At 39.1% G+C, this 27,862-nt stretch overlaps 2 protein-coding genes across 3 annotated transcripts in view; one reads left to right on the top strand and one right to left on the bottom strand.

Annotated features, from left to right (window-relative positions):
- Positions 1-6,986, top strand: part of itgbl1 (integrin, beta-like 1) — a 38,993-nt gene extending 32,007 nt beyond the window's left edge. Inside the window, exons 9-11 of the mRNA XM_058618024.1 lie at positions 1,520-1,666; positions 3,737-3,850; positions 6,531-6,986. Coding sequence (XP_058474007.1) covers positions 1,520-1,666; positions 3,737-3,850; positions 6,531-6,619 — 350 coding nt within the window. The 3' untranslated portion in view covers positions 6,620-6,986. The remainder of the gene's footprint in view (positions 1-1,519; positions 1,667-3,736; positions 3,851-6,530) is intronic.
- fgf14 (fibroblast growth factor 14) overlaps positions 6,884-27,862 on the bottom strand; it is a 102,983-nt gene continuing 82,004 nt past the window's right edge. For both annotated transcript variants that reach the window (XM_058618035.1, XM_058618043.1), the window contains exons 4-5: positions 12,088-12,286; positions 6,884-10,835 (exon numbers count right to left, since the gene is read on the bottom strand). In XM_058618035.1, coding sequence (XP_058474018.1) covers positions 10,693-10,835; positions 12,088-12,286 — 342 coding nt within the window. In that variant the 3' untranslated portion in view covers positions 6,884-10,692. The remainder of the gene's footprint in view (positions 10,836-12,087; positions 12,287-27,862) is intronic.

Genomic DNA, 27,862 nt, shown 5'->3' on the forward strand with positions numbered 1-27,862 from the left:
TGAATGAGGGCGAGGTTGCCTTTTCTCCCAAGCAATTACCTGCTCTCGCAGGCTCACTGATTGAGGCAGCCATGCATGACCTGTCATAGCTGCCACTCCACTACATTCATAACCAGCCTCCATTCATACAAATACCATCCATACACTGACTGATAAAACTACAGACAGCGTACAGGATGTGAGATACGGTTGGAGATCTCGAGATAAGAGGAAAGACGGACAATGTTGATGTATTATCTATGGCAGCAAAATGATCTGTTGCTGATGCAGTTTTAAATAATTAGTGTGTGCAGGCAGCACAGCTTGTACGGGATATCAAGGATTTAATTCCCTCCTCACCCATTTGCTCTAACAAATAGATTTTTTTAAATGAGATTCATTGTTCCACGCGAGATGGATGAGCATACCAAAGGTTTTGTTTACATGCTCCAGATGAAACTATCATCAGCCGATAATTAAGCACAGCAGAGAAATTGACTCCAGGTCAGATTCTATTTGTTTGTGAGTAAAGCGACTGTGGGATTCTTTTTAAACAATTGCAACTGTTTCCAGCCTTAATTCTGGACAAGGATATGCTGCCCTAATTTTGGTTGTAATGTAAATATGTAAATATGAAGTAATATAAGGATGGTGGTATCAATATTTTCATCTTAATTCTATTTTAAGACGTAAAATAAAAACAAAGAAATTCTTCCATCCCGTGTAATGTGCTACAGCTGTATACGTTTATGTGTAAGTGCATATTTAAATATGCTCTGCCATTTATAAATTTCAATGTGTTTGTGTGAGTCTCTGAATGTGTGATGCAGAGAGGTGCTAAAAGCTAAAACAATCAAAATTGAATCGAAGCGCTGTTGGACTAAATCAATAATCCCCATGTCAAATGGAAATTCAGCTGCATAGTATGGATTTGGACTGATGAAAGTGATGGAACTATGCTCGGTTTCAAACTGACATCTGTTACTAGAAGTGGACATTAAGGATCAATCGGTGATGCCAGTGTTAGCACTTGTTAAAACCAAAGTAATGCTGCCTGTCAGGAAGACACCAAAGAATCAAATTGGTTCTTTTTTTTTCAGCCAATTAAATATCCCTGGTTTGTTGTGATGGTGTGCGCGTATATGTATGTGTGTGTGTGTGTGTGTACTTGTCTGTCATTGCCCTTCTTGTTTTTCATCTCTCTCTGAAGAGCTGGGGATTTATTAAGGACAGGACAAGACCAGTGATGACAGCTCCTTTCATGTCTTGTGAACTATAATCCCGCTGCATCTATCTCATCTTCCGGCAGCTCTGTCTCCTTGTAGTGGCTATTTGTGTCAAAGTTCAAAATCTGCACTGTCAGCCTCCCGTGTTTATGTGCTTTATTGCTATATTTTGGTTTTCATGTTACATCTCCCTTGACTTTTCCCTGTGAATGCCTTTTTTTAATTAAAATTTCTTCTATGCGTGCTACTTTCTCATGGGCCTGCTCCACATTCTGTCTCCTTTAAACGAAGGCCCTTCTGCCCTCCACCGCCAGGTCACGGTTTCTGTTCATGTGGACGGTGCATCTGCAAGGACGGCTGGTTTGGTAAGCTGTGCCAGTTCCCCCGGTCCTGTGAGATGAGCGACGTGCAAAGCAAGGAGCTTTGTGAGACCTCCGACGGAGTCATCTGCAGTGGAAAAGGTGACGATACACACACACACACACACAAATATATATAACCAAAAAAGGAAACATTTTAATAAAAGTCTCTATCGCTGTGTTGTAAATTTCCTTTTGTTTGTGTTATGACTCACCTCTTGATTATTGGTTATTTTGTTTGGGCATCTTTCTGGACAGCCTAGTTTGCACTTTAAGGACCTTTTGCTCACACTTTAAGAACCTGAATTATATCAATAATTATTGGCAAGTCACTCCTAAGATTATTGTTTGGTTGGTTGGATGGTATAAAATTATTTACTGAATACATAACATTACATATACTGTGCACTGCCTACACGCAAAAACGGATATTTTATTATTACAACAAATGCATTTGGACATGTGTGCAAAAACAATTATCCAAGATTCCATGAGTTTTACAACACCATAACATAGTTGTGGGATATAAGGCTGGGTGATTTAGACAACAGTTGTTTTGTTTCCCTTTCCCAGTCCTTAATATCTTATTATCCTCCTGCAGATGAAGAGACACTGCTCCTCTTCTCTCAGTAAATGTGATGGAATCAGCGGTCTTCCATGCTAATAGCCTAATACAAAAAAACCCAAACTGTTTTGCAGTTTTCCCAATAAATCCCTTTCACGGGCCATTCAAAGCTCCAGATTCTCATTACACATACAACTGATGAGTGATGTGGAAAATGCAGCATATTAGGAATGCTTGCCGTTTAATTTCATGCACTCAATATGATCATTTCAGCAATCCTTTCAGAGGAGACAGAAAGGTTTGCAAGTCTGTGTGCAACACAGGTAATAGTATGAAAACGAGTAAATAACAACAATTAGTCACAGCATGCAGCAGTGCGTTTATTGCATATTCTTTCTTCAATTTGTGAAAATGTATCGCATAGTTTTTCTTTTCCACCAGTGGTAAGTGATCGCCTACAGTATCTGTGTAACTCAATTATAAACCTACTCATCTCGAGTAAATCCCTAACATGGGAACAATTGTTTGGTACTGTAAATACTCAACAAAGCACTTTTACTGTGGCATGTGTAATAATCCATACATGGAAATATAGATGCTCTTCGTTATTTCAAAACTTATTTAAAAATTTAAATTTGAAACCCCATAATGCATTTGGACATGTGTGCAAAAACAATTATCCAAGATTCCATGAGTTTTACAATTTAACTGATTTGTAACAGATCTAAGAGGAATATTGTCACGTTTTCACTTTTTATCCAACTTTATCTTTTTTTTTTTAATTAACAACTTTATTTTCTATGATTAAATTATAACCTGGACTAGACTTTCTCTTAGCTTCCTTTATGCCGGACACTATGTAACACAACATTAATGTAACGTCAGTAAGACTTCATACCCTCTGTGGGGGTTGAAGCCATAATTACAGATCAGCAGGTTAGTGAATTGACAAGGGAGAGATACACAGAAATGTTATTATATGGTGCATTTTCTATGGTTTCAGCTTCTCATTGTTTTCATATTTGCTACTTTACTGCAGTATCCTTTGGTTAGGCAACAGAACACTCTTCCCTAAGCTCCTCCCCTTTTCTCACCTCTCTTTCTCGCTCACTGTCTGCTTCCACCTCACATAGTGGGTTCTTGTAACCTGTATTATGGTGTTTAAAAATATTTGGGCAGGTTGAAAACATAGTTGTGGGATATAAGGCTGGGTGATTTAGACAACAGTTGTTTTGTTTCCCTTTCCCAGTCCTTAATATCTTATTATCCTCCTGCTTGTTTTGAGGCTGAGCAGGTACAGACAATAATGATCAAGAGAGGATGTTTAAAGAGTGTTTGGATTGTTTTCATGGTGGCAAAAGTATATTAGTAGTTGTTTCCCCCGGGAAGAGTTCATATCCACATTGCCCAACACTATTAATCTTCTGTGTAAAATACAGAATTTGCAGGAAATGACACTAACAGCATTTTTAAAACATGTAAGCAGCAAGGGAATACTCTAAAAATGAAACAAACATATTCACTATCACAATGTCACTAAGCTTGGATTAAAACAGGTGACTTTAATTAACACTTACTGTATGAGTGTGTGCGTCTGTGTGTTGCAGGTTCCTGTCACTGTGGCCAGTGTATCTGCACTCCCCAAGAGTCGTGGGTGTCTGGAGAGTACTGCGAGTGTGACGACCGGGAGTGTGACAAACATGATGGTCTCATCTGCACAGGTATTGCAGGAAAAGACCTTTAAATTGTTCCTATCAGAAACAGATCTGAGAAAAAAGACTTCTGCTATGTAGAACACTGTGAGCAGCCAGTTTAGAAAACACCAGCAGTGTAGCATCTTTAAAATAATTTCAAATATTTATACTTGGCTTGTTTTTAAGAGATGATTGAAAATTATTTAATTACCTGTATTTAGAGCAAAATATTCTGGATTCACCAACAGAATATTATTTTTATTATTCTAAACTATTTGATATCCAAAACAATATCTATATAAAGAATATATATATATATATATATATATATATATTAGTATTACAACTTGGTTTTCATTTTCAGTTGAAATTTCAGTTGACTATGTTTTTTTCATGCTGAATACTTTGTGTGTGGGACTACAATTACATCTATTTAAACTAATATTTTTCACTGAAATCCTGTAATCGCATTATACACAGTAGGCCTATATAGAAACCAAACAGTATAATGATACTTGCATATCTATGACCACAACATACAAATGAATCTATAATGATCTAATATAAGATGTGATGTTCTAGCGTCGCTATATGTGTGTGACACCTGCATTTGAACAACCCTACCTAAATTGAGTATATGTATCTCTGTTTCTCAAGACACATTTTATCTACCTGTATGTATACCAACCCCACCAATGTTCAAGTCTATGGTTGTGAGTTAGGGAGCTGTCACATTAACTGACACAAAATATGCACTTCTCTATACATACCATTTATCCACAGGAGCAATCTTCTCCCCACGGTTAATGGAAATCTCAAGGCATGTTTATAATTATTTATGCCCCGGGGCCTGTCAAAAATCTGGACAGCTGTTCACAAGTGTTTCCCATCATGACTTCATGTCTCTAAATGTCAGCTTTAATGTCCCTGAAATGCACATCAGCTGTCCCGTATGCACACAAATGTTGCTTCAAATCTGTGGAGAACTGTAGGAAAACAAAGGAAATGTCTGTAAAGTCTTTGTGATTACCACATTACTGACTGCAGCGTATCATGTGAAGACGTCCATAACATACAATGATATCACCCTACACATAATTATAATGCCATGGTATTTTACATGGAAATACATTTCCAGAAGAGGAGAGTTGAATGTGCAGATGAAGAGACACTGCTCCTCTTCTCTCAGTAAATGTGATGGAATCAGCGGTCTTCCATGCTAATAGCCTAATACAAAAAAACCCAAACTGTTTTGCAGTTTTCCCAATAAATCCCTTTCACGGGCCATTCAAAGCTCCAGATTCTCATTACACATACAACTGATGAGTGATGTGGAAAATGCAGCATATTAGGAATGCTTGCCGTTTAATTTCATGCACTCAATATGATCATTTCAGCAATCCTTTCAGAGGAGACAGAAAGGTTTGCAAGTCTGTGTGCAACACAGGTAATAGTATGAAAACGAGTAAATAACAACAATTAGTCACAGCATGCAGCAGTGCGTTTATTGCATATTCTTTCTTCAATTTGTGAAAATGTATCGCATAGTTTTTCTTTTCCACCAGTGGTAAGTGATCGCCTACAGTATCTGTGTAACTCAATTATAAACCTACTCATCTCGAGTAAATCCCTAACATGGGAACAATTGTTTGGTACTGTAAATACTCAACAAAGCACTTTTACTGTGGCATGTGTAATAATCCATACATGGAAATATAGATGCTCTTCGTTATTTCAAAACTTATTTAAAAATTTAAATTTGAAACCCCATAATGTCAAAAAAGAAAGATTTCAGTATTAAAAGAGCATTCAAAAGGGAATGAGAATAGTGAAATGTCAGGTCTAACGTGCACTTGGTTGGGGCTTGTTTTTTTTGTGTGCACATTTTTTTAAATCTATATTAATATTGAAATTAAAATGTTTGAAACATTTTAGATGGCATGTAATGAGTATTAGATTTTCAGTTTGTATAGACAGTTATATTTTTTATTTAAACATTTTTGCCCTTGTTTCTTCAGTATTCCATTGACCATAGGGAAGCTGAAACCAAGCAGAGTGAAGAATTGTTGGTTCTGATTGTCTTTCTTTTACTTCCCCATCTCTGTTGCCTTTCACCTCACTTCCATTGTTTTATCCTCATCACCATCCATCAGACACCTCCCTCCACTCCCACAGAGAGAGTTTTCTATATGTCTTTTCTAATGTGTGACAGAAGGCCAGCGGGAGTCTTTCTGCTAACCCCAGCGTCTCTGACAGCAGAGAGCATGTGGGAAATATGGTTTCATACCTAAATAAACATATGCTCATATAAATACCCAAAATGTAAATAAATAACATTACCTCCCGTATCAACCAGTGTTGGTGTCTGAAGCTACCGAGTTTGGGATAGATTAGAATGGGATTTAAACTTTTTTAAATGTGATGCAGTACTTCAGTCTACTGCACACTCTTTAGAGAACATATATTTAGAACCTGTGAGCTAAGGTTTTCCCCTTTCCCCTACAGGTTTCCCTGTAATTAAGCTGAAGTTTCATCCTTTATGGTGCAGGGCAAAAGCAAAAACTGTCATGAGCAGCTTAATTCACCTCAACCCCCAGCAGAGCTACACCCAGGGATGCAGGGTGTGAAAATAGGAACCTTGTTAAAGGTCAGGCATGATGGCACAGCTCTTTTAATTCACAGCTTTTCTTCTCACCTCTTCTCACAGGGAATGGGTTGTGCAATTGCGGCAACTGTGAGTGCTGGGATGGCTGGACAGGGAACGCTTGTGAAATCTGGGTAGGAGCGGAGTACTGAGAAGAATGGGATGCTGGGGGTTAGAGACAAGAGGCCTGGCTGCCCGGAGCAACCAGGAGCACCACTGCCAACAATCATGACCAGACTAGTAAATCACCAAAGCCTGGAAACCACAGGAGGAGGCATGACACGGATTTCATTTTGTATATCACTCACCATATTCAGTCATTTATTAAGCTGGTTACAAATGATCCTGATTAAAAGTGGACTTTTGTAGGTGAAAAGAAACGGCTTTAGCTTTTGTGTTTAAACAATAGTACAGTGTAAACATTTCTGTTTCCAAAACACCTTTATGTATTTTCTTTTTTTTTAGAATGTATTAACTGCATATTGTTACACGTTGATAAAAATCCAGGTAGACAATGAATCCATTTGCTTGTGACATTTTTCTAATGTGTGGGAGACTGCGGGGGATAATATGGGTCTGATTTTAAAGCATACACAGTGAAGTGTTGCTGTCAAATTTCGACTGAAAGTGCACTCAAAAGCTCAAGGCAAAGGTTACTGTTTTAGATTTTTATTTCATTTTAATATTAAAACATTAAATGTGCCGCATGACACAACATTTTGCATGGAAAACAATGCGAAGACCTTAATCATACATGGTTACAAATTTGTTATAACATGACATAACTCCAATGGGCATACTTGCAATGGTATATATCTATATATATATATATTTTTTTTTTTCTTGAAAATAAACAGTTTTAATAGTGCCTATTCTTCTCCACCAGGAAATCAAACTAGACAATCAGCCGTGAAACCCACATGTACTGAAGGTACTTAATGGACATTTCTCACTCAACTCATACTAGTGATAAGTGGAGGAAATAAAGAGAAGGGCATACATAGTTAACTTGTGGCATGCTGGCTGTCCATGTCACTTCATAAGGTGGCATCAGGGGATAAGAGCTGCATTGACACAAGAGCTCTGCAACCACTTGAAAACAGGGCCGATAAGAAGTCACAAAGGAAATTTTATGTAAATTCTACTTTGGCCTTTTTCATGCTTAAACTAGCCAACCCCCTCGGTTTTTCTTTGTCCCATCAGAATCGACAGGTGCAATAATATACTGCACACTATATTGCATTAAGTATGTTACTGACATTACAGTACACCTTTATATAAATATTTTTATTCAATATGTTGTATATGTGTATACAACAAACACAAACTGTATAGTGTAGACAAACTCGTTGCATATATGTATGTAAAATTAGCAGTACATACCAACAGTTCTTGATAGACATAGCCTACTACATGCAGTTCATCGATGCCATCCTTTCCCCATGCAACAGATGGGACAACGTACAAAGAAAGAGGTCGGAAACTGAAGCAATAAAGAAACTAAGTTTGCTTCTAATGACAGAGGGGGGGGGGGGGACAAAGCAAAAATGATCGAGATTAGGAGACGACATCACACGCGACCCGTATACCAGAGAAATTTAAGACAAAAAAACAAACAAAAACAACCCGAAAACCTGACTACAGACATCCAAACAGAGAAGTACATTTACACACTGGTCATTTACAAAAATAAAGTCAGCCTTGGAGGAGCCATTTAACCGGACTGCGGGGCTGGAGCAGCAGCCAGCCCAGCATGTAGAGTTTGATACGAGTGGAGGATGACTGGCTGTATAATGAGGACAGACCATCAGCCTCAAATACAACTACAATGGTATCCAGCCGCTGTGTGTGTCGAGCGTCTACAGTATGCCATTTTTATTGTAACATAAACAGCTTTGTACAGACAAGTATTGACACCTAACTGATGTGCTTTGATGTACTGTAATAAGAAATGGCCATGTGTAATCACCAAAAAAAACAAAACCAAAAAAAAAAGTTATCCTATTTATCAAATCAAATTTTAATATAGTTGTAGTTTTAGCAGCATACAGCGGCAACAATCTACTTCATATTCTAAATCTTATCTAACAAAACTAGACGGTCAAACATTATAAAGTGATTGATCAGACAGAGTTTTGATAAACCGCTAACAGTCATGATGAAAATGCAAAACAGAAAGTGCAGTAGTGGGCTAACCTCCAGATTAGGTGTGAGTGTGCCGCAGCCTACAACATGCCCATTCAACTCCCACACTGAACTTCAGTGCTCGATCAGCTTATACAGTGTGAAGAACGATACCCATACCTTGTTCCTTACAGAAAATGCATGCACGTGATTAATTCAAGGTATACGTACTTCTCCAAAATGACATCAGTCGAGACCTTTCGCAGGTCTGAGCAGAGTTGATTCTGTCGGACAGAACAAATGCTATCACAGTGAAAGCTTTAATGAATTGAATCAGAGATAGAGAAAGAGTCCGATTTTTCCTTTTTAAAGAGTTCAGTTCTTCTTGGGATGAAAAAAAGACTTTGGTCATTTCAGGATGAGCGAGTACATGTGAGTGTGGTTTTCTTTAATGGATAATGCTACGTGGATTTATCCTCTACATGGATGTATGGGGTGGGTGAGGCACCTTTGGCCCAGTGGGGACTGGGAACCTGTTTTTGCATGCCGGGAATCAAGGTCCAAACAGGCACGTGACAGGCCAAGATGATCATTACTGGACTCTGCATGCTGAGCTAGGAGACGGATCCTCTCATAATAATAATTATTATCATAATATCTAGTCATTTAAAAAGTTATGATTTTTTAATTGTCATTTTCCCTAAGTTTTATACAGTGAAAATGTTACAATATAAGCCATCTCTTGTATAACTGCTGCAAGAAGAGTGAACACAATATTAACTTTGCCCATGCTTTAGTTTGCTGAACCAAATAGGGATGCAGCCAGTATATAAATGTCGCCTACTGGTTTTTCAGCCATGTTGTTTTCTGGCTTTACGTAGACTCTGTCACAAGATGGCTGCCAGTGCTGCAGTTATAGACCATCTGGGTCAAAGCCACAAGCCCTGCCTTGTTGTCCAAAGAAGTCAGTGAGTGAGGGACAGAGGCCTACAAGGCCTAGAGATATTCGTAGAGCCCACGCTCTGAAATAAGATTAAAGAAAAATAGATTTCAGGTTTTCTATTTACCAGAGAAGGCGGACAGAAGCGCTGGTGGGACTTAGATAGTGATATGTAGACACCATTCCTTCCAGCGCCCTCCCACCCACACGCACATCTGTTTAAAAATGTGTGTGTATGTGTCTGTATGTGTGTGTGTGTGTGTGTGTGTGTGTGTGTGTGTGTCAGGAGCTCCTAGCATTGATTGCGGTGGTAATTTGCACTTCGTCGACTGTGATTGCAGGAGCTATCTGCAAGCCTCCAGTGTGTGTATTTATCAGCTGTAAAAAAAAAAAAAAAGAAAAAAGTAACATCTCTGATTTTCCCCACAAACTTTATGTGTGTGTGCATGTTGTAGGCGAGAAGAAATTTGGATCGGTTCCTTTCTTGTACATGTGTTTGTTTTTAATGTCATATCTTTGTGAATGTGTTTCATAGAAAATCACACGACTCCCTTGCAAAATGTTTTTATCTTTTCTATGTTACTTGACAAAGAGAAAAGAGTGTGACTAGAGATAGAAAGAGAGGGAGGGGAACATACTCGTAAAAAATAGAGGACGACAGTCCAAATATTTACTCTATCTATACAGTCTCTGTCCCAGAACATAGCTGGTGAACTGTGGTATAGAAAATAGATCTGAAGGTACACACACTCTGCTCCAACAGGACATTATAGAGAAGGGGGAAGGGATCTTGGTTGAACTGTCAGCAAGCAAAGTACCACGAGCGTGGTTGTGAAACACGCGCTATTCACATGAAGTCTCACAGTCTCCGAGGAATCTAAAGGCATTCTATGATCAGAGGTTCTCTCCCCTCCAGTGCTGGAGAAGCTCGGTCACCTCAAAATCCATCCGCTCATGCTGAGACAGCTGAAGAGAAGGTGGACAAGGCGGAGAGGGAAGATGAGGAGCAATAGAAGAAAGTGAGGAAGGTTCGCCTGGATCTGATCCGCAGAGGAAAAGAGGATCTGGAGTCTGGTCGGGGGGAAAACCCTGCCTCTGTCACACCCTCTTCCCCACCACCACTACACACACACACACACAGAGGGAACCACTCAGGTGTGGCTATGTGGTGGGCTTGTCAGGCTTGCTTACAGGTTTACCTCCATTCATCACCGCTGGCTCACTTGTGCTTTTACTGGGAGGTACTGCCGCCTTGGGCACTGTCTCTCCAACATCATGCAATGATGGCTCTCTGTACATGGCAACTGGTGAAGCAGACAATGAGGAAAACGGGAGAGAGACAAAAGAAAAGACGTTAGTAAAATCCCATTTTTGTTGCCTGTTCGACTTTGGAGTTTAGCAATACTTGATGCTTCATGCACTTTTCACAAAGTTTCAAAAAGACAAACTGTACACCTGCAATGAAAACACATAACAATTCACAGAATAACAAAATGTTTGACTGTTGGCGTTGTGTTCTGTCTCCATCAGGGCCGACGGGTTACACATGAGGAATCTAACCAAATGCTTTTCACACAAAAAAGTGTGAAAAGTGCCCCATTATACCCTCACATTACAGCTTCTAAACTCCAGCTGTAATACTGACACTTCAACTTGATTCTCTGCGTGATGATGGGACGCAATCAGGCTGGTGACTGACGACAGTGAGGGTGGCATTTGCTGGACTATTAACATTTCATACTGTGCAGATAAAACCGTATCCTACATTATACGGCAAACGGAGAATATCCACACAAATACGTCCATGACAGATATGTTCACATACAGCAGTACAGTAGCATGTATATAATCACACCAGCATCGTTGTCATTCATACAGTGGATCTTATTTTAAGCATCCATATTTATTGATGTTACCATATTGTGAAGCTGCTCTTGCTGCAAAGGATTATAATGAGGATTGTTTGACAGCAAAGAAAAGATAAAGGGTAACTTTAAGTGCCCTTGAGTTACTCTAGGTGAGTTGAAAACATTTTGTAGAAGACACAAAATCACATAAGGCATAAAGCACAAGTGTCAGACCTACACGTGGTTTCCTTCCAGTTCAGTGAAGAAATAGCACTGTGAATACCAATCAGAGCACCCATGTATGTACAGTATACTATACAGTAAACCATACTGTCCAACTTTCACAACCTGTCTTTGACATTCAATACCAAGACTATACTATAATATTGAAGACACCAAATCTTTAGCAACACAACACAGCTTTCTTAAAACATCTCAGCAATGTAGTACGCACCCATTACCCACTCTGGAAACTACTAACTACATATTCTGGATACACTGGTAAGTGCATGGCTATAGTGTCTTAATGTATCACAATAAAGCAAGAATTTCATCCATTGTTTATTTTTTTGTTTCCAGGTCTCACTACATGCAATACTGCTCAGAATATGGAATTAATTGTTGACTTGTCTTTTTTTTTACTTTTTTGACAAATAACATAAATCAATAATGTCATTATTAAATCACACTGTAGGGTAACATTACATACCTTCTAATGGCTTGGGCAGGAAGTGAGCAGCTGGTTTTGTTTTTTTCACTCGGTTCCCCTTCATGGCTTGGCCCTCTTTATTGAGCCCTAGGAACCAAGCTCTCCCCGACTCCTGTTGTCTGTACAACATGGATGAATAGATCACATAGTAGTTCTCGAACACAGACTCCTTGAACTTGCACTCCGCTGTAAAGAGTTCCTGCAAAAAGACACAAACAAGCAGCAGACACATTGGAATGTTAATTTTTTTTTAAACCCAAAAAGCAAATTAACATTCCTAAGTTACTCTGTATGTGGGAGACTTAAATTAAATGATTAAAGAATGAAACAGCGGTTCCATGAAGGTGACAAGAACACATGTGACCTCTACTTCACTCTCACATTGTCAAGAATAACATTATCACAGGTTGAGGAACTGCCTCGCCAGGCACTTCATACTTCTACCTGTCGCGAAAAGGGTGAGCGCTGCAGACTCTGTCTCACTATAATCACGTCTGATTCAAGCCGAGCCTAATCACCTGCTCTGATGAAATGCAACTCTCATTCTCTCCTTGGCCTTAACCTTGACACGAGATGTAAGAGCGCTCGTTTAGTCAATTAGCTCATGTTCCTGGCAGGGAATATATATTGTTGGGCTCTGACCCCAAACACTTCAGCACTGGAGAAGGCAACATACCCCCCCAACAACTAGCCCCAAATGCTATGCCTGCTATTAGTACTTTTTTTTATTCCGGCTGCCTTCTGAACTTTGAGCAAATAATGATGGAACAACTCAAGTTACTCCTCCATCCCTTACACCTCAATCTGGCAATGACGAATGAACACTGAGGCACCACATCTCTCTCTGCTGTCACCCATTCATCGCTAACCAGAAGGGTAATAAAGAGTGTTTCCACATTGTCTGCCCAGCCAGGCTAAAAATAAAAGCATTCATCGGAGTGTATTAATCAAAGCACACTCATCAGAATGGAGGGTTTCACTACATGTTGTCGGCAATTCACACTGAGCTGGTTGAAAGAACTATGGAGAGAAAAAGTAAAAATCAGTCTGACTTAACCTTTATCACTCTCAAAGTCATTTTCTGGGTCCATCAAGAAGATTTGTTAGGTTTAGGAATGACTTATTTTTTTTGATGATTTTTCGTCTTACAAACTACTACTGAAGACTCTTTTCTGTGCTAAATTATACTAAATATATTTACCGAATATTTAATACATATTTACAAAGGCTTTTACATCATGTTCAGTGTCACAAAGGTTAAATGTGAAAGATAATAATTATTATACTGACGTTTCCACGGTAGCAAGACTATACATGTTGATGTTTAGCGGGTATGATGGCTGAATGGCTGAAATGATAAAGGTGGGGTGGGAGATTATTTTCTGGAGCATGTTTTACTGTATTGCTTAAAATCCTCTCCACACCCCCATTGTCACCAATGAATTAATTGTGGAGCGGACAGGCCTGTAAAAACACCATCCAATCGTAATGAGCGGTCCAAAACTAATTGGATCGTGAGGCATCAATCAAACTGCCACTGGACCACCCCCCCCCATGCGTGTACCCCTCTTCGTGCACTAATCAGTGGCGGCCCGTCCATAGAGGGCTGCCACTGCCCCACCAGTCTCACATGCAGGAGAAGCAGATAGGAATCATCTAAAATAATCTAGAACACAATGAGCTACACATTATACAGTCCATGACTACCGTGTGTAATCTGCATTCAAGTGTAGTTTAAAAACGTCCTCTCGCTCGTTTACAGCGAGTGCCGGTCAAGTGACATATTTTGGGCTCCTTTAGGACGCACATGTCTTTGCTATAGACTCTTTCGCTATGGTGAGAATGCACACAGGCACGCCCTTAAAATGCAAAAAATAGGAAAACTCTTGGGCGGACAATTGAGCGCCCAAAGACTGCCCACAGCCGAGCGGACTGGCACGGATAACCCGACATAAACATCTTACTCCGGTAACTACCGAGTGTCTGGGACATGCTCTTGTGTGCAGCTGTCAGTGTGGACCCATAGCTTCTCCACAGCAGGTGAGACAGGTGATGACTGAGTCCATCATGTCTTTATAAACTTTTGTGAATGTCAAACTAGTTTGAAACTGCATACTGTCGCAGCAAGAGGCAGCCCTACCTTTCACCATGTTAGTTCAGTGTCTTAGCACGTTAATGTTTGCTAATTAGGGCAAAGCAGCAATATTTGCAACATTTTTAGGCCATCCACACATAGAATTAGATATTAAGATATTTCCCTGCATCAGTAAAAACTTTAGGAACAGGAATCTTTAACATAATTAAGAGTTATCTTTTTTGAAACAAAAACTGTGCAATGAGTAGTGGATCATAGACAGCATAGGCTTCATGTTATATGGTATAGAGGTTGAGATAAAGTATTTAAGTGTGGATCGCCTGATGGCTCTCATTGAAGCTATATGATACTAGGATAATACACATTATTTTAATTTTATCCAGGGAAAATTGGTTTCTCTCAATGTAATTATCCTATACAATAGCTTCATAGGACATTTTTTATCAGTTAAATGCTCAGTTTGGAACACAGGGCACACTGTGCCATTAGTATGGTATAATTAGCCCTCTGGTGAATTATTCCTGTCAGAACTTATCCTCCAGAAAGTATTCAGTTAAAAGCAGAGCAGACATTTGGGATGGCCATAATGATCCTGACGAGCACTCGCTGCGTTTTGTGTGTCCTCTCGATCCTTCAATGAGGACTCCTGGGCATTTCTGAGTGGGAGACATGACACAGATGCATGATGCATTACAACAGAATCAAGTTAGAAGTCAAAAAACGAAGAAAGAGGTTCTATGGTTCTTCACAGGGCAATTACAGTGAAAAATTGTCAAAAATGTCAGTACGGGCATTAAAATGTCAGAGCAGTGCTCTAAAATCCCACATTATGACTTTGCTCTGTCTCGCCAGCGATTACATTAAGAGAATTAACTTCAGACTATTCTAGTGGCAAATGTTGAGGGTAAGATCAGGGCTATTAATGTTGCTTCCACAGCATTGGATCTAGCATCTATTGATAAGCATTATTCATTATTTTATCATCATTAGGAATATGATAGTTTATCAAAATGCCTCAGAATCAGAATGCACACTGCACAAACCCACAGTACAAATTTACAGATCCTAAATAGGAGAGGTCTTATCTCAAGGGAGGGTAGAAATGTACAAGCAGAACAAATTTTGACATGGTATGGTTTCATATGTAAAACCAAATCACCTTTGTTCTCCCTGAAAGAAGGCTTAGAAAAACTCCTTTAGCGCTGAAGCAAACTCTTTTGCTAAGCTGATTAGAAAGGAAAACACTTTTACCTTCATGGCTCCCTGAGTTTCTTCAATTAGGTAATTAATTAGACTCTTTCCTCATCAGGTGAGCTGCAGCACAGGTTAGATGGCAGCTATAATTAGATGCATCATTTTGCTGCTGTCAGTCCAGGACTGATTACTTGTACGGCAGCTACAAAAACAGCCTTGAGTGAGAGTAAACATCCGCATTGGTTGGCAAGGTCATAAGTGTGGGTAATCAGACAGCTTTACACAGACACTCAAAAAGTCAAATTTCATTTACAGATGCAGATAAAGTGGAGGTGGTTGTTTGGGAAGTGATGCTTGATGGTGAACAAAGATGTCTGTCGCCCTAATCAGCTTCCTTTGAAGATAAGAGCCTTGGGGGCAGCTGATTTAAGACACTGTTTGCCGACTGTATGTCAAGCGTCAACAATGGGTCAAAAGCTGTAATCAAGTTTGATCCCTGTCCAGCCATAAAAGAGTAAATTGTACCTTTTTCATTTGTATATATATATATATATATATATATATATTTATATATATGAACCTGGCTTTTTCCAGGTTCATAATGATAAGAGTTTTTGTCTTTATGTTGCACTTTTGGTGAAAGGGGTTGCTCATCATTAAAAAAGCTACAGTGAATAATGACACAACTCACATCATATTTTAGTTTCTTTGATTTTGGTATGTTGCTCCACCCACCACCACCCACCCGTTATCAAAGTCACACTTCAACACATGGGATGCCAAAGAGAGAACAGAGAGCAGCTACTGACTAACCCTCAAAATACTGAATGATACCAATCCTCAAAAGCCTTGGTGCCCCTCTCAAATATGTCTCAACCAGAGGAGAAGAAGAACAAGGTCTGCAGTGGTGATGCATTAAAATACAGCTGTAAGTGGCACCTAAGTGACCCACAAAACAACAAATCCTAATCCTTTTGGCAATAAAGTGTACTGTAAGTAACACAAGTTACCTTTATGATTGCTCTTTTTCTGAAAACTGAAAACTGCCATGTATTTGTTTTCCTGCAAAACATCAAAGAGACTGGATATCCCCCACATTGCCCATAAACATAAGCAGTCTCGCAGCTCTATTCAGCTCTATTCTGGTATCATTATTTTTCCCAGGTCAACAACCTAAAATTAATTAACCCTCAGCATTTACACTTAAGCTCATCAAATAACACCACACACTGAGTGACATAAGGTTTTCATATGATAAATAAATCAGTCAAATCCATGATACTATTACATGTTGGCTGTATAATTCTAGAAAAAAAAGGAGAAAGAGAGTCGACATAGCCACCACTTTCACACCAGTCGCAAATCAAATCATTTTTGAGGCACCAAATGGTAGATTTTCTTCCCACTCAATCTCCCCGGCTGGCGCACCACATCAGTGGCTCCCTGGTCTGTGATTGGCCATGCTCTGAATGGGAAGGCCATAATTGACCTTGGCCACAGACAACGTGAGGGCCAAAACTGCTCAGCCCCACATAATCAGCCCCAGTCACCGAAGCGAAAAAGACAGAAATAAAGCAGAGATGAGCAGTCTGAGAAATAAACGGCAATGACACTGACTAACAGAGATAAAAGCAGTGTGGTTGAGGGAAAGAGGCAAATTCAAGGGGGAGTAAAGGGTAAAAGAAAATATGGATAAATGGAGAGAGTGGGAGTTTAAAATAAAAAGCCCTCAAAATATGAAATAGGCATTATAAAGACAAGAACAAAATGAAACAAACATCCTTTGGGATAAAAAAAAAAACATGATTGCAGAACATGACTGCCTAAAAGTAGGTGAGGAAGAGGAGGAGGATGCACATTAATATGCAGAGTGACTGCTCACTACCCTACTGTTGAAACGAAGAAATTGTTTATTAATGCTGCCAGCATAAAACCTATTAATCCATGGAAAAAGGTCAACCTCCAGAAAGCTGAGCTGCATTCACAATGCTAAGCTGCTCTCATACGTATAAGAGTCACGTCCACAGTGTGTGCAGACAATAGGGGCTTCGGGAGGCTTGTCTGATTATCAGACCTGGAGGAGAGGAGACAGCGACCAAATGAGGAGAGTCGCCGTTTAACAGCTGAATTGTATAAACAGACAGCATACAGTATCAGTTCTCCTTCTTTGAATGCATGATCTAAATACACATGACGTTTTAAAACGTTATGATAGTGATCACAAGAGAAAAGTCAAATTTTTCACTTGTAGCTACAGGGGAACACAAAAGCCAATAAAACTGCTTATTTAAAAAATAGAAAGAAATTACAGGCAGAGTTTTTTTTTTTTAATGTTGTGTAACGTTTTTTTTTATGAAAAATGCCAAAGCTTTGTCTTTCAGCGCCTGCAGGTTTGTGGATTTCATTGACAGAATAAAAACATGACAGACATCTAAGTCGGATGTTGCTGACAGCTTGGCAGAGCCTCATATTTACTGTTAAAGGATTCTCTTCACTTTGAATATTTGTCTTCACATTTCTTTAAATGTGCATGCAGCAAAATGACATGCTGTCATGCACGTTTAATGTGCATTCAGGGAAAAATAAAGCATTTCTTTTGTGTTTTGAAACAATTGGCTCAGTTCTCGAATGAGATACGAGCTGTTGGAAATACGAGCTGCGACTGATGAAGACATCTGCGATTCAGTGGCGACGCAAATAATACCATGTTTCATCAATGACTCGGAGGAAAGCAGGTCTAAATGATGGTTATAAATCATCACATCTGTTTGGTATAACAAGACATTTCAGCAAAAAAGGGCTAATGAATTGCTCCTGTTAGCGCTAACTAAACAAGCAGCAACATCAACAAAACTCATTAATGAAGTCTTTGTAAATCCATCAAAAAGTATTTTGCATGATTGTTTATCAGTACAGATATGCTGAGTGTATTCCTTCAAGACATTGAACTAGAAAGATTACTCCAAGAAAAGGAAGAATGTCCACATATTTTAAACAACTGTATTTACATTGTCACATTAACCTGCAGTTGCTGATCCTACTTTTGAACCCAAGTGAGCAAGAATGTGTCTTTATGGTTTTTAGTGAAAGGATGACACAAAGCAGTGACACCTTTAAGCTGTTGAGTCACCAGAAGCATTTAAGTGTTCACTAAATTGTCCCCTAAGGCAGAAACCCTTTAACACTAGCACAGTATAGCTCCCCTGGTTCTTTTTACACACACATAGAGGCACACACAAAAGTAGAAAAAGGGTCATACAGAAGTTTTAAATCTGGATCTAGACTTCGCAGATACTAAAGAGTGAAAATGATTCGGTGATGCACTCAAACATGTTGTTAAAGGACAACTTATCGGAGCAGTCATAATGAATGTCACATTGTATTGCCATTTAGGCAGAAGAGATTTAGTGGTTTTCGTGGTAACCATCAATTGAAATTAGGGTCTACATATTCAAATGATTCACAATTCTATTTCTTTTTTTTTTTTTTCTAAATAATGGTTGAGCATTGAAGGGCTTTCAGGCTCCGATGGAAAAAGCAAACACAGACTCAAAATGGTTTGAGTTGGCAGACATTGTAATCAAACTCCAATTATGTTAGGAGAACATTATCTAGGAACACTTTGGAATAAATCAGTGATGAATAGTAAATATTTTGAAAGACAGTTTATCAATAATAGAATAAAAACTACATTATGTTGTAGTGGTGCCTGTGGAAAGGCAAACACACTAACAAAGCACAACCACCCTTGCTGTTGGTCCGTAAATTGGTTCCAGACTGGTGTCAAGGCAGCCAGCATTTTGCTAGATTGGTTAGTCATCTCTTGTCAGGCAAGCCAGTGGTCTGCCCTACATGCACAACAGGCTGACAAGCATATCTCAGATATGTCACACACAGGGAAACACACACATTGCATCATGTGCACACTCACACAAAAGAAATATGACAATTGCAAGGCAGCATTACAGTTTACATACAGGGAGACAAATGCGAGAGGTGTGAATGCAGGTACAAAGCTGAGCTGCTGCTTCGCTTGCTCGTCTTTTTTCCTCTGCTCTCGTTTGTGTTGTTTACACCCTCAGGAAACGCGGAAAAGTGTCCCAGTTATTTTTTTTCTTGAGTCAGAAGTGTGTGTATCTCCTTGTAGATTCACTCGTCAGTGACTATCTCTCTCACTGTGTCATTGAAACTCCATCCTCAACTCAGCTCTAGTGAACTCTCATCCAGACTGTACCTAAATCACAGTTTTTTTTCTTCCTTATATGGTTTGTAATGGTCGGAACGAGGGTCTTTCTGCATGGAGTTTGCATGTTTTCCCCATGTGCGCGTGGGTATTCTTTGGGTTCTCCTCCCACAGTCCAAAGACATGCAGATTTGGGGATTAAGTAAACTTGACACTTGTAGGTGTGAGTGTAAGAGTGAATGGTTATTTGTCTCTATGTGGCCCTGCGATGGACTGGCAACCTGTCTGGGGTGTACCACGCCTATCACCCTACATCATATTCCCCCTAGACCCTTATGTGGAGAATAAAGTGGTAGAAGAATATGGTTTGTAACTTTATTTACCAACCAACTAACCAACCTACAAACCCTCCAAAACTTTAAATATTCAATATTTTGATTACATTTCTTCCACCAATCCAGTGATAGGCTTCATGTGGCAACTACGTGCACAGTAGGGTTGCCAACCATTCTGTAAAACAAGGATATGTTCCGTAAAACACAGATTTGCTCCGTATTTGAAAGATAAAAGACGTGTACCGTATTGTACAGATACGAAACTCACTTAATTTCTTATTTTTGATAACCATGTCAGTGCAAAACCATGACAAAATAAATTACAGATTGTGCGATTTGTATGAGGGAAAAGAAACCCCCCGTCCTGCTGTCAGGCCCTCTCGATCTGTCTGTCAGCCAACAGAAAATGTGCACTTTGAATTGTTAGTCCAATTCACTGTGAGTCCTGTGTGTGGTAGCAACGGAGACGCGGCGAGATGTAAAGGTAAAATGGTGACACGTGAGGAGCAGGAGGATACTGCTCAGGTGAAAAAGATAAGGTTACAGAAATACAGACGTGAGTGGGAAAATGACTATCTGTGGGTGGAATGCTTGAGGGATAACGACCACAGGGCAAACTGCACCGTCTGTCATCGTGTTATCTCTGCAGGGCACGGCGGAGTCTGTGATCTCAAACAGCACGCATTCAGAGAAAACCACATGAGGAAGAGAGACTGCGGAGAACACAGAGAGAGAAAGCCCTCTCAAAGTTCCTTTATTATTATTATTATTATTTTTGTTATTATTGTTATTATTTCTGTTTTACACTGTTTGAAGTGACATTTGAGCAGAGAAGATTGTATTAAAAATGCTTTCATTAATGAAACATGTGGATTGATAGATTTGTTTTGTTGAAATGCAGTTAAAGTTACAGTAGCTTAAGTGTAATCCCAGTGTAACAGTATAACAGTGTAACACCCCCCTTCCCCGTTCCTTATTTTCTCATCACATATTATACCAACATGTATAATATGACATAATGTATCCTGCGTTATCACTATAGGGTTAAAGATAATATAATAATAAATGGCTCCTGCTTTCAAAAACAACCCCATATCTCATCTATAGACCATGTAAAAAGTAAACAACTGTCTTCAGGATTCCTTGCTGAGGCCAACCCGTGAAGAAGAATAGACTGAACAGCTACCAGAGCATGACTGTTTGAATATAAGTCTATGGGAAAATGACTCTCCCCACTAGATTTATAATGACAGTAAAAATAGGAGTTCATGGTCTCAATTGCTATTTTCCGGTCATCGTCAACAGCCTTTTGTGTCAGTTTTGAAAATTATGCTTGGGCATATACTGCATGAGTGGATACCAGTGTGACTGACAGCGGGTATCGAGGCTTCACAGCAGGTATTCTGCAGTGACGTCACGACCTGTTGCCACTTGATTTCATTACAGACACCCTTGAAGGGCCATCTATGAAATGCATCTTATGTTTTTAAGGGGTTTTGTGATGCAGTATACTAAGTATTGAGCTTTCATGCGAGACAGTTAAGCTCAACTCTATTTTGCAAGGAATTCAGCTTCATTAAAATCCTCTTTTAGCTTAAGGGTAAATGACTATTTCTGTCACAGCATAGACAGAGCAAACACAGGAACAAAGCCATTTTTATCAGACACACCTGCCTGTATTGCCCTTTCGTCTTTTTGGTAATTTTGTGGCTCTTGTAGTGTGTGGGTGGTTTAGCACAGCACAGGTTGTGTTTATGCAGATAAAATATAGCACAATGCAAATTCAGTACAATTTCTTTTTGGGCATGAAATTGTGCCTGTGCACTACCTCCCATCAGAAATAATAACACCTACAAATTTCCACAGTTTAATTGATGCCAGGTATTTTAATGGGCTGAGGGGGAGACTGAAAGAATAATGGGAAGTGAAAAGGTCTGTGGATTTTAATGTCAGAGCTTTCCAAACAGTATCTTTTTTTTTTTTTTATGTGAATGGCTATAATGTTGGGCATCCATTATCCAGTCCAATCCAATTTATTTATAAAGCACATTTAAAAAGCAGTTGGCCAAAGTGCTGTAATTAAATTAATAAAGAGACATTAAAATAAATACAAAAAAAAAAAAACTAACATAACAGCAGACTCCCACTGTCTCAAATGCAACAGAAAACAGGTGAGTTTTTAAACGACATTTAAAATTAGACAGTGAATGGGCCTGCCTAATGTGTAATGGCAATCCATTTCACAATTTAGGGGCAACTGCAAAAGCCCCATCCCCTCTGAGCTTCAGCTGCGATTTAGTAACAAGAGCTCAGGTAGGGCGGAGCCAGACCATTTAGACCCATACAATACAATAAATAATATAAAAGGATAAAAGGATTTTTAAATCTATTCTGTAATGCACTGGGAGCCAATGGAGGGAGGCCAGAATGTGCTCATGTCTGCGTCATTGTTAAAAGGTGAGTGGTAGTATTCTGGACAAGCTGAAAGCAAGAAAGGGAGGCCTGGCTAACCCCAACATAGAGGGCATTACAGTAGACTAGACAGGTTGTAATAAAAGCATGGGCACAAGTCCTGGCTACACAGAACAGACCTAGTCTTAGCCATTTGCCTCAATTGATGAAGCTGATCTGTTTGTTAAGTTTTAATTCAGAGTCAATTTTCAACTCCACATTGGTAACAGTGGTACTTACTGAGGGAGCCAAGATCAATCATTTGTGTGTCAGGACTCAGGAGGTTCAACGCCATCCATGCCTTAATGTCACTAATACATTTTAACAGTGAGTGGAGTGGGAGTGAGAGTCCATTCATTTATGTAAAGAGCAAAACATTTAACATGTATTAACCCTTTAACACCTAAACTTCAAAATGTCCGCCTGGACTTCTTTGCTTATTTGAACCATAGGCGGGCCAGAAAATGTCCTGTGAGTAAGTGCTTAACATAGTATTTATTAAAAAAAAGCAAAAAACACTGCAGTTGTACATAAACACCAGATTGTGTGTGTTAAATTTGAAATTTGAACAGTATAAAACATGTTTTAGATAAAAAAAAATGTTGAGTCCTTTTCTCAATGTCCAAAAACAAGCCAAAAACTGGAAACTCCTTTCTGGTGACAAAGACAAAGACGCTGATGTTGTCTGTGATACGTGCGGTGTTAAAGGTTTAATGTAAAATGAATACATGTAGTTTTTGAAAGAAGCTTCATTTAAACACTGTCAGAAAACAGAAAGGTCTAACTTAGATTTGATCTTCATTGTGGGAGGCAAAACAAGTTTTTAGGCATTAGGTATAGGGTGTAATGCAAACATTAGAGACAATTTGACAGATGATCAGAACATTTACCTTAACAATACATCTTATCTAAATGAGCAAGATACACCTCTGTGTAGACAGTTTTGTTAATTATTTAACTGTATATGATTTATTTTTATTCAATTGCTAGTTTTTTTATTTTATTTTATTTAATATGGATATGAATATATTATATAGCAAAATATGGGTTAGGGTTAGGGGTATATAATATATACCCCTAACCCTAATCCATTATATAATATATATAAAAATGCTCCATGTGACATACTGATTCAAAACCAGTGTTGAATTATGGCTACACAAACACTGTGTGTAGTTCTGAGAGGTGTGTCACGGGTCATTGTGTATGCTGATATTACAAACAAAGCCCTAAGATTACATAATTCATTTGGTGGATGCAGTATTGAAGTGCATATATTAGATCTGGAAGCTATATAAGTGTGAGTGATAACAGATGTAATGCCAGATGTGCATCATACAGACCTTAACAGCTGCCTCTAAAGAGCTCATTTAAAGCTGATTATTTTTCAGCTTAAGTGTCTGGTCAAACATATATTAGAACTGAGAAATATGTGCTCCTTTTAAAGAATGTTGAACCTGAGCACATGCATATGCATGGAAGGCAGTAGATAAACAGTCTGTCTCTCTGTGAAGATCACATGTGGCAGAGCTACAGCTGGAAGGCCAGTGATTCTACCAGTCAGCCAGAAGGTATCCTCGAAACCAACTGGCTTGACTATCAACTGTTCAGCCACAAGCGAAATCCTGTCAATCAGGCCAGCTGCGGTTTCTTTTTAAAATGCCACACACTGAATTTGAAGTCTGCACGGATGCAGTGATTCTTAGTAAAGCTGTTGATAAATTGCACAATGGATTTGGGTGGGGCAGCTATTTATCACTTGCAGCTCCAAGTCTCACAGTCTGAAGAGTTATTGCAATTCATGTAATCCTTCTCAAAATCAATGGGACCAAACACAGTTAATGGGGAGGAATACTAATCAGGTGTTTGGCAATATCATTCTTGGATTATAGCTATCTGTTCACAATCTCAATAGGATTCACATCACATATCGGAAAAGTCCTAATGATTCACTGAGCAGCACTTTCAGCATTTCTTTAAAGTGATCGCATGCACACGAGGCATTGGTTTTTAATTAATTCATTAAAATGGGGTAGGATAACTCCTTGATCATTTAACGTCTTATGTCAGGTATAGATTAGCATTCTTTTGACCGCCCTTTGGATAAGAACGGTGGCCATTCTCCATATAACTCCAGTTAACTCCTATAGTGGCTCTTATCCAAGTTAGAATTGATTCAACTTCTCCTGCTAACACATGGTTTTGCTTTGCTACGCTGAATGGACCATACAGTATATTACCCAATCTGTTTTTGACAGATATCCTTGTTATCACAGGGATTCAGACAAACCTCAGGATAAAGACGCTTTTTCAACAGCTCCCGATTTCTTCGGAATGTACACAGAGCCTCCACTTTGGTCGTCAGCTCTTTTGCTGCCTTCCTGGATCGCTACTGGTACTGATGAGAGCCAAAACTACAAGCAGCCGCCTCCGCAGTGAAGACTCTGGTGATTGCCCTGTTTACTCAGAATTGAAGTCTTTGTTGACAGTGGCCACAGCAATAAGTTCCACGTCAAACCTAAGTTTGTCGGGACTTCCTGGCAGCAGTACACTTTCAACAGCCAGAGACAGATTTCTCAGATGTGCGTTTTGATGCAAAATGACACATAATACATGGCCTGTAGTTAAGTTTGTCTGGGGAAAACATGGTGACACTCACATTAGTCCAGACCTAAGCCTGGAGATTGATTCCACTATCAATGCCATCAAATTAAACATTCAAAATTGAAATTGAAACATTGAAAGTGCAGATATTAAACCCCTGCTTGTGTTTTTATTCGACACCCGTACAAGCTTCCTTTGCTTGTGTGTGAGCTTGGTTTCTACTTTGAATAGCTCTCTGGCCAACTGTTGTGTGTGTGTGTGGGTGTATGACACAATAACCTCCTCTAACCTCTTGGCCTCTGTAAGTATTTCAGTAATATATACCACCATATATACTGTATAGTACATACATTTACATGGAAATATACAGGTCAGAGCTTCTCTTACAAAAGGACAAATATACTATTTCCATAAAGACTGAATTACATTTCACACAGCTGCCCAATGTAACTACGACAGAGGTGATATGCACAGTATGTATGTAAGTACATAACTCATATACAATGTACACATAAAAGCTAGTTGTTCCTGAATTTGGTGATCCGGCAGAAGCTGCTGTGTCGAGTGACTCACGGTCGTGAAGAGCCACACAGACACAACTGGGAGAGGCTTAGCTTTAAGATTTAAGAGAATGAATTTTCATGATTTACAACCTGTCGGTAAGAGCTCTCACTGTATTGATTTTTACAGCACCTGAGGTGAAGCTTGATAAAATGTTACTTTCATTTCATGGGAGGAAGTTGAAAAGACAGAAGGATTCTGGTGGAGGAAAAGAGAGGACTACAGCTATTACCTGCAGGGTAGCTGAACACTGATGGCTTTTCTGTCACTGCAAACCACATATACCGCCCCCATCCTTTGATTTCATCTACTGAAAAAAATCAAAATTGAACCTGCAACCCTGTGGGCATGACACTAAGGTCCCTCTGTGCTTTAAACCCTGATACAATTGCCACAACCCAAACAAATCGTTTTATGAATCATTCCTTGAAGCTAAATAGAGTCAAGAACAAACCAAGGTGCAACTAAAAACTCCATATACAGTACACTGCATTGACCACATTTATTCTTTGTAGCACTAAAAATGTAGACTCCCCCTTTGGCTCCCCCACACCACTGTCTCAGTGGATTAGATCATTCATTTTCCACCATGATTCATTCTGCTACACATCCACAGATCCACTGTCATTTAGAGTAAATGAATCCCATTTGTAGCAAAGACAGTTCAGAATACCTAATTTCAACAATTTCAGCAATAAGTGAGGATAAAATGGGTAGAACATAAAATGAGCTGTTTAATATGCACTGCGCTACTTTATTCACAAATGGCCATGTGGTATTTTGTCATCTGATAAAAGAAAGATGAATGATACGTTTTTTATTTCCTTCACAAATTACTTTTACCATTTTAATAATAATAAAACTTTTGAAATATGAATACATCAGAATAAAATGGAAAATCTGTATATTGGCAGGAAGTCACCTGTAGCAGTGGGCTGTGCGGTGTCACTGATGCTCTTAGTACCTAAATAACGAAATAACTAGTTAAAAGGACAGTTAGGTGTCTTGTATGAGTTTGTTAATAATACACATTCTGATACTGTTAGATAGTGAGTTGTAGAAGAGTGCTTTATGAGTCCTCATCCTTCGCTGCTCATTTGCACATTACACTGCTCTTGAAGCAACAAGCACAAGAATGTCATTTGTATTTGCATGGTGCTTGACATTTACACACCGGGAAAGCAATTAGGCTCGAACTTGGGTCATTAATTCATAGGAAATGCTGGACATGTTTGCTTTGATAGCTACCACAATATGTACTCAGTGAAATTAAATTATGCTGCCTCCATTTCTACATGCTTACTTATATTCTCTGTGGATTTCAGAGGACCAAAGATAGAAATTCCAGTTTTGCTGCGCCTGCTCTATGCCTCCATTTACTCAGTGGCTTGGTGGTGTAAACACACAAACACTGATGAAAATGTTCATTAAATGTGTTTGTTTATCACTGGCAGCAATTTATGACCATGCTGTTTTTTATCAAGCTGTTTAAAAGGGAAACAAAATAATACAGTACAGGGAAGCTAAAGGGTTATAATGCTGGGTTGCTGAAGCCCATTTAAGATAAAAGAGGCCAGATGTTTAAAAAATGAATCAGGGAGTGAAACTTACTGGCATGAATAACTTATTATTACATTGTTTAGGCTTTAAAAGAAAGATCTCGAAGACCCGACATGGATCAAAGTGTAAAGATAGGTTAACGTCTGCAAACTGTTGACATTTCAGCGCAGTGGGTGACCGCAGAAGTGGTGTGCCTGGCTGTGAATAAAGATGGGGAGCTTCAAGTCAAATCATGACCAACAGCCAACAACACCTTTGATGCATGTGCACATGTCAACTTCACGGTGTTCTTGTTTAATTACATGTGTACTTAAGAAATAAAAACTTGCAAAGTACCCCGGACAACATGGTCACCGTTGCCCGTCTGCAAGAGTGCTAACTTATTAATTGCCATGGTTATATAATATTATCAGATGGTTTAGCATGTGGCAAACACACAGCAACGGGAGAGACAGCAGGAAGCCGAGGATGAAGGAAGTTCATGTTGATGAAGTCTCGTGTGTGTATTGGATCGGTTATCCAGACGGATGGTGCAGACTGGTGGCGTCTTGCAGTATAGCTATATGTCACAATATCACCAATGGAAATACCTAAAGACTATTAAAGGTAATCACAGAGATGAAAGGGTGTCATTAACGTAGAGTACTTTGTGTTTAATATCAGGTTTTCATTACTGCTTTAATACGATATTAATACATTGATATTTCTGTATGAAACAACTCATCGGATCTGCTCATGTAACTTTTTCCAACAAGACACACCTGACCACAGAGTGCCTTTCTCTCAAAACTC

Source organism: Solea solea, chromosome 2, assembly GCF_958295425.1.
Source record: "Solea solea chromosome 2, fSolSol10.1, whole genome shotgun sequence".
NCBI lineage: Eukaryota > Metazoa > Chordata > Actinopteri > Pleuronectiformes > Soleidae > Solea > Solea solea.